Source organism: Trichosurus vulpecula, chromosome 4 (assembly GCF_011100635.1).
Source record: "Trichosurus vulpecula isolate mTriVul1 chromosome 4, mTriVul1.pri, whole genome shotgun sequence".
Lineage (NCBI taxonomy): Eukaryota > Metazoa > Chordata > Mammalia > Diprotodontia > Phalangeridae > Trichosurus > Trichosurus vulpecula.
Window position 1 is genome coordinate 329,894,612 of NC_050576.1, and position 7,851 is coordinate 329,902,462.

A 7,851-nucleotide genomic window follows, 5' to 3' on the forward strand; every position below is an offset into this window, starting at 1 on the left:
AGCAAGAGCCAAGAGAGAACTAGCTTTGTTCACTCTACAATCTCATTTCATTTCATAAAATACAAAGGCAAGTAGATGTCCATCTTGAAATGTGCACATTATTCAGAATGATACCAAACAGACCCTTTTGAAACAAGCAGAGACTTTGTCTTCAGAGTTCCAGGAAATTTGTAAAAGTAATGTAGAAGGGTAGAAGAAACTACAAACCTTTTCTAATCTTTTAAAGTCTAAAGTATTTGAAACTAAAATGTTATTCAGATATAAACTCAAACTCACGGATGTTCTAGGAATTTCTTATTTAAAATGACAAAACTACATTCTTGACAAACATAAGACATTTGCCCTAGTCATCTTTAAAACCAAGGAAACACTGCATTCTAAAATGGAATATTCAGAGAGTTCTTTGTTATTTAACATTGAGTATGAATTCCTAGCTACCATGGCAGCAACAACTACCACATAAGTAGGATCAAGTAAACATGGCACTTACTTAGATAAAATCCAGGCTCATTTTAATTCCAGATGTGGACAATTCTGCGGCTATTCCAGTCTTAGTAAGTTAAGGCATTAAAACGATCTCTTTTCACATTAATAGAGGCACTATCCTAATTTTTCTATTTCTTATTATGTCTCTCTTTTTCTTCTTCCTATTGTAATTGTTATGATAAGGGTTACTATACAAATCAATAGTAGGTCTATATCAAAGCTATAAGATCCTTATTTTTCAAACTTGGGAAAATCGTAATGATGCTGGGAATAACTGAAAGTCTAGCAACGTGTTCAAATTAGTAATTCTGCATCTGGATATGGAATCTTATTTTGAGATTACCCAACTTTTCATTCGTTTGATTATAATACGTATATAGAAATGCCTTAAGTTAATCAGAAAAGATTAGTCATAACCAAGTACGATCATCAGAATGAACAAATTGGATTATAGAATCATAGATCTATAACTACATGGAACTCCAGAGACCATTCTAGTCCAATCTCCTCATAAGGAAACTGAGGTCGCATGGGATTTAGTGATTTGTCCAGGTTCACAGAGCCATGTGTATCAAAAGCCAGATTTGAACCAGTTCTTCTGAGTCAAGGTCCATCATGCTTTCTCCTATAACAAGAACAGCAACAACAACAACCATTTACCTTTATACAATACTTTAATGTTTGCAAAGTATTTTACAAATATTATATCATTGTACTCTCAAAACAACCCTGGGGAGTAGATACTAATATTATCCCCATTTTTCAGCTGATGAAATTAAAGCAGAGTGGTTAGGTGACTTGCCTGGGGTAATATAGTTAATAAGAGTCTGATGGTAGATTTGAACTCAGGTTTTCCAAACTTCAGGTCCAGTACCATTGTCTCCTGAGTGAATTCATAACTCAGTACAGAAAGATGGTGATGTGATTACACGTTGATATCTTCTGTCCCAGAATCTTACCAATAACAGAACCATCTGAAAATACCTTTAAGAGTTCCACACATGGTATTGCAAGGGTACAGAATTTACTGGTATCATTATACTGTATATTTTATTGATTTATTCTGAATCAACATCCTGTTATGCTCTTTTCATTATTTTATTATTTATTTTTATGGTATAAGCATCAAAGCATGTGAAGCCCTACCTACATATAAAATGATGACACTTGGCAACCCATGCTTCTTTCAATAAATATCCTTTTTAGGTTGTTCTTCTGCAGAGGTAATAGGTTTATATTAAGATATTCCTTCTTTCTTATCCTGTATTATAGTGAAGATTTAAAAGTATATGCAGTGCCCATGGAATGAATCCTGCCCCCCCCTCCAATTTGTGAGGGTAAACTGGAATTTAGGAGAATCAAATCCATGACCCCAGGATCCTGCTAGTCTATTGAACTAAGGGTTCAAATACAAAGGTGATGCATAAAACTCTCAATTAATAAATAACAAAATAAGTATAAAGTAATCCTTTAAGTAATCTTTTTTTTTCTTATTTACAAGATATACTGATTGCTTGATGCTTCAAGTATTTGATTGAAGGGTAGGTATATGGAAAAGAGATTATACACACATATACATACATATCTATACATACACACAATATATTATATATACTCATACATACATATATAATATACACACACGTGTATGGAAGAAAGATGATCATATATGTATATGTGTGTATACACATATAAATACATAAAATACATATGCATAATACACATATGTGGACAGATAGAGAAAAAGAGAGAGAGGAGAGGAGAGAGAGAGGATAGAAGAGATAGATAGAGAGAGAGAGAGAGAGAGAGAGAGAGAGAGAGAGAGAGAGAGAGAGAGAGAGATACTGTTTTACACCAAAAGACAGAGGAAGGAGCATTTGGTGAAAGTTGCAGAGAGGAAGATTTCTGACTGGCATAAGGAAAAAGTTCCTAACAGAGCTCCCCAAAGTGGGACGTCTGTCCCTGGAGGCAGTAGACTTCTCACTCCAAGTCTCAAAAAAAGTCCTCTGGATTGTTATTCTTGTTCAGGTGTGTGTTGGACTGCTTGACTTCTGAGTTCCTTTTCAACAGAGATTCTATGATTCTGTCTAGTCATAGACATAAGAGCAAAAGGGAAGAAAACAGAATCACAAACTAGGCACATGTTCCACATGCAATGTTTAATTTAGGGTGTACTGTACCTACATATAATTTTATTAAAATCATTCACAGCCTTTCTTTCTCCCTCACTCCTTCCTTTTCTCCCTCCCTTCCTTCTTCTTCCTTCCTTCCTTCCTTCTTTCCTTCCTTCCTTCCTTTCTTTCTTCTTTCCTTCCTTCCCTTCTTTCCACCTTCCTTCCTTCTTATCTTTCTTCCTTCTTCCCTTCCTCCCTTGAAATTCGAAGTTTTAATAAAAAGATTTTCACATAATAGGTCAGGAGTTCTTAACTTTCTGTGTGTCATGGACATTGTTAGCCATTTACTGAAGCATATGATCTTGGTCTAGAAACAATGTTTTTAAATTCATAAAGTATAATGATAATGTTTTTAAAAGTTCATGTGCCCCAGGTTAAGAACCCTTGCAGTGGTAGATGGTGTCAGAGACTAATTTATTATAAGCTTTTGACAGACAGAAAAACATACCTAATCATATAAATTTACCTTCATTTCCATGTCAGTCAATAACAATCATTTATTAAGCATCTACTATGTGAAAAGAGCTTGACTATGCTCTAGGGAGACGAAAAAAAATCTTCCCTGTTTTCATGGGCCTTGAATCTTTGTGGGGAGACAATGTACATATAAATATAAGCATACATACATATATATGTGTGTGTATATATATATATACACACATAAAAGATGCATACGTAATATATGCAAGATAAACTTAAAGGGAAGGAATCACTATCAATATTTTTTTTAAAAATAATTCATCTTCTGTATGTTCACTCCCTTTCTTATGGCTGTGGACTGGGACAAAACATAGGCAGTCATTACAGGTAGCATTCACTGTAGCAGCATTGTCAACACTTGTAAATGACATCACTATAGATGACCTAACCTGCTGACTGTTCCCTGCACTCAAAAGCCTAAGACTTCCAGGGGAATTCAAAGACAGCACAAATGTAAGTAGTGATTGCCAGCTTATGTTTCGTATCACTAATAATATATTAATTAGAATTTGTAGAATGGTATATTATCCTTCTCCTGAGTTGTTTGGTCTTTATGAAACCAAGAAAATTCTAATAAAATTTGTTTTAATGCCACAACAAGAAGTAGGCCTTAAGGTAACAGGCAATAAGTAGTTTAGCAGGAAGATATTTGAAAAAGAACTAGACATGTACTAGCAAAAAGCAGCTAGAATAAAATTTGTATATATTTATTTCACATTCTTAGAGTTATGCATTATATAAAGTCTGCATAATTATTAATATGTGTTTGGATTTTTTTCATTATATTTTGGCAGTGGAACTGAGTGAACCTTGCTTTAGACTACTGCCATACTAGTCCTTGCCAAAGTCACCAACACTAGATACCAGTTTGGAACCAATTACAGTCCGATTCATATCAAAGACTTCTGTAAGATTATGACCTTCCCATTTTCTGCTTAAAAACAACAAAACTTCATTTCTTCTTTGGTGGATCTCAGCATGTGAACAAAGTTAACTGGATTTTACTTTAATCCTCATACAAAAGTGAAGAAATGGTTGTCTTGGGTTCCAAATGGATCAGTAAGGGGCAGCTGTCCCGCTTTTTTTTCTCTTTTCCCTCGTTCATTCATGAGCAACATCAGCATGACCATGAACAACAGCAACAACCCCAACGCCAACAGCAACAACAACAACACGAGATGAAAAAAAATCTTTGGAGAGATAACAAAATATTTCGGGATGAGAACAAAGCACTCCGCAAAGAAAATAAGTTCCTTTGGTTAGAAAACAGGGCTCTTCGAGGAGAAAATAGGACCTTTAGAATAGAAAACCAGATACTTTGGGAGGCAAACCAGTTCCTTAGACAACAAAATCATATCCTCTGGGAGGAGAAGAGGATTGTTTGGGGGAGCAAAAAAGCCCTCTGTGAAAAAAGTAATACCTTGAGTAAGGAAAAAAAAGCTTTTTGGGAACAGAACAGAGCCCTTCAGGCACAGATCAGGGCTCTCCAGGAGCAGGGGAAAGCTTTCCAAAATGAGGAAAAAGCTCTTCAAGAAGAGATCAAATCCCTCCAGGAGGAGATCAAGGCCCTCCAGCATCAGGAAAGTGCCCTGAACGTGGAGGAGCAGGCCTTGCGGAAGGAGGGCAAGGCCCTGCGTATGGAAGAGCAAGCTCTGTGGAAGGAAGATCTTGCTCTCCGGGAGGAGAATAAGGCTCTCAGGGAGGAGAACAACGCCCTGCAGGAGGAGGACCGAGCCCTTCGAGAGGAGTCCAAGGTACTTAGGGAGTGGAACAAGATGCTCAAAGAGAATGAAGAGGACTCCCAAGCTAGCTGTGAAAATGTAGAATAAAGCGGAGGAGAAAGACAGTTTGTGGCTGTGACCCATACATACCGCTGAGGAAGGATGATCATGGGCATTTTGCATAAGATGAAAAGATAATGAGAATACAGACAGTCGACAAAGACCATGAGAATCACCCGGAGGGATGACTGATGATTATGATGACGGTGAAATGATTATACTGGACTTGGCGCCAAAGCCTCGAAGTTTACCATTTTAAACTTACTCAGTAGCAGGTCCTGGAAACAATACAGTGCTGAAGAAGATTCAAAAGGGCAATGGTGTCCGAGTTTTATTGCTATATTATTTAGATTGCTACTGTTATGTATTTCTCTCTTCCTCTGGTCTTTGACCAAAATTACTCTGAAAGGAAAGGATCACAGATCCAGAGCTGGAAGGGACCTCAGAGTTCAGGAAATTCAACCCTTCTCCTTTTACAGATGAGGAACCAGAACCCTCAAAGATGTACTAGCTAGGTTTCCCCTTTCTTTTTTTTTCTTTTTCTTTGTGCATTAGTCTCTTTTTAAAAAATTAAGGATATTTCTCCTGTCTTGCTCAGTCAGGAAACAGCGACGCCATTCACAGACCTGACCCCTCTCCTGATTAGCCAATTGTGTGATCTCGGAGCCTGTCTGCCCACAAGATAAGTTCCCAACTTAGAGATCAGGGACCTAATCAGCATAAGCCCAATGTAACTCAGAACTCTGGAGCTCTCAAGATCTGCTAACTTCCCTCACTCCCACCTCTTTTTTTTCCTTGAAAGAGGTATGAAAAGATGGATTCCAGTGAACTCACCTAGGAGTGTGCCCCTTACAAAGTTTACTTGCTATTCAAAAGATAGATTTGGAGAACAGGACTTTAAGGATCATTTAGTTTTATTCCCTTGTTTTATATCTTAGGAAATAAGCCCAGAGACAGTAAATGACTTTCTTCCTATCATACAGGCTACAGAAGTGGTTGAGGCTCTAGGGTCTGACCTCAGTTTTTATAATATTTACAAGTTCACACAATGATGATGCTACACTTCAGGTAGAAAGGGGTACCGAATCACTTCATGCCTACACCAGGAAACCATTGCAGCAATAAGAAAAGCAAGAAAAGGGGACAGGGGGAGGGAAAGCTAAAAATGTATAGTAAAATTAGTATCATTTTAGGGCAGTGATACTGTCATATGCAGTATTATATCCCACATTCCCATCAAGGAAGCAAATTCTGCCACTACCACAAGGGTGCTTGGTAAGTATTTAGGGAATGAAAGTTCTACCCAGCAAGCCTTTATCCAAAGCTGCTATGAGACTGTCCCGGGAGGAAGGAAACTTTGAGAAATGAGTGAAAAACCATTTTAATCCCTCTTGTTTATTCCCAGGTGTTGGTGACCCTCTTAAGAAGTTGCTTTGAGGCAGTATAGTGTATTAATATAGATTTAGATACAGAGTAGAGATATAGATAAAGAGGGACAGCTAAGTGGTACAGTGGATAAAGTGCTGGGGCTGAAGCAGGAAGACCATAAACTCAAATCTGGTCTCAGATATTAGTTGTGAGACCTTGGGTAAGTCATAACCCTGTTTGTCTCAGTTTCTCATCTATAAAATGAGCTAGAGAAGGAAATAGCAAACCACTGCAGAATCTTTACCAAGAAACCCCAAATAGAGTCACAGAGAATTGGGCAAAACTAAAAAAGACTGATCAACAACAGTATATTAAAGGGCAGCTAAGTGTCCCAGCAGACAGAGTTCAGGGGCCGAAGTCAGGAAGACTCATCTTCCTGTGTTCAAATCTGGCCTCAGACACAACCCTGTTGGCCTCAGTTTCCTCATCTATAAAATAGGGTGGAGAAGGACATGGCATACCATTTCAGTATCTTTGCCAACCCAAATGAGGTCATGAAGAGTCAGATACAACTGACACAACTGAACAACATAACAAAAAAATAAAGTATTGAATTTGGTTGTTAGGATTTAGGTATAAAATTTGTCTCTGACATATCTTTGGTTAAGTCACTTCACCAACCTGGGCATTAGTTCTCATCTGTGAAATGTGAGCTTTGAATCCATCACAGAGGTCCCCACCAAATCTGCATTCACAGTCCTGTGAACCTTTCCGGGCACCTGTAAAATGAGGGGATTTGATGCTATGAAATCTAACTAGGTCTCTTTCAGTTTTAACCTATATGCTCTTGTAACCCTATTCTTAATAATCATTTATTTCTCTCTCTTAGCCAGAACATTTCTATTTAAAAAACTATTTATTTAGTATTTTATTTTTCCTGTTACATGTAAAAACAACTTTTAACATTTGGTTTTTTAGGTTTTTTTGGTCACACAATTGAGGTTAAGTGACTTGCCCAAGGTCTCACAGCTAGTAAGTGTGTCAAGTGTCTGAGGCTGGATTTGAACTCAGGTCCTTCTGACTCCAGGGCAGGTGCTCTATTCACTGCGCCACCTAGCTGCCCCAAAATCTGTTTTTAAAACTTTGAATTACATATTCTTTCCATTTCACCCTCCCCCACCCTGCCTCCTCATTGAGAAGGCAAACAATTTGATATAGGTTACACATGTGTAGTCATGCAAAGCATTTCCATAAAAGTCATGTTTGTGAAAGAAAACATATACTAATTTTTTTTTAAAAGTATGCTTCAATTTATATTCAGACACCATCAGTTCTTTCTCTGAGGATGGAGAACATTTTTTACTGTAAGTCCTTTGAAGTTGTCTTGGATCTTTGTGTTCTTGAGAATATCTAAGTTATTCACAATTTACAATATTGCTGTTACTTTGCATGCAGTACATTTTACTTTGCATCAGCTCATGTAAATCCAGGTTTTTCTGAGATCATTCTGCTCATCAGTTCTTATAGTACAATAATATTCCATCATAATCACATACCACAAT

General features: G+C 37.3%; 1 protein-coding gene across 3 annotated transcripts; it reads left to right on the forward strand.

The window, feature by feature from the left end:
• Positions 1-436: 436 nt before the first annotated feature.
• LOC118845780 (coiled-coil domain-containing protein 70-like) lies at positions 437-5,406 on the forward strand. 3 transcript variants are annotated; one of them, XM_036753802.1, is made up of 4 exons: positions 437-554; positions 1,759-1,902; positions 3,455-3,593; positions 3,935-5,406. In XM_036753802.1, the coding sequence occupies exon 4, from the start codon at positions 4,172-4,174 to the stop codon at positions 4,967-4,969; it is 798 nt and encodes a 265-aa protein (XP_036609697.1). In that variant the 5' UTR covers positions 437-554; positions 1,759-1,902; positions 3,455-3,593; positions 3,935-4,171; the 3' UTR covers positions 4,970-5,406. The 3 variants fall into 3 exon arrangements, with proteins under 3 accessions (XP_036609697.1, XP_036609698.1, XP_036609699.1); XM_036753803.1 differs by lacking the exon at positions 1,759-1,902 and having other exon boundaries at positions 440-554; XM_036753804.1 differs by lacking the exons at positions 1,759-1,902; positions 3,455-3,593 and having other exon boundaries at positions 440-554.
• The last annotated feature ends 2,445 nt before the right edge of the window (positions 5,407-7,851 follow it).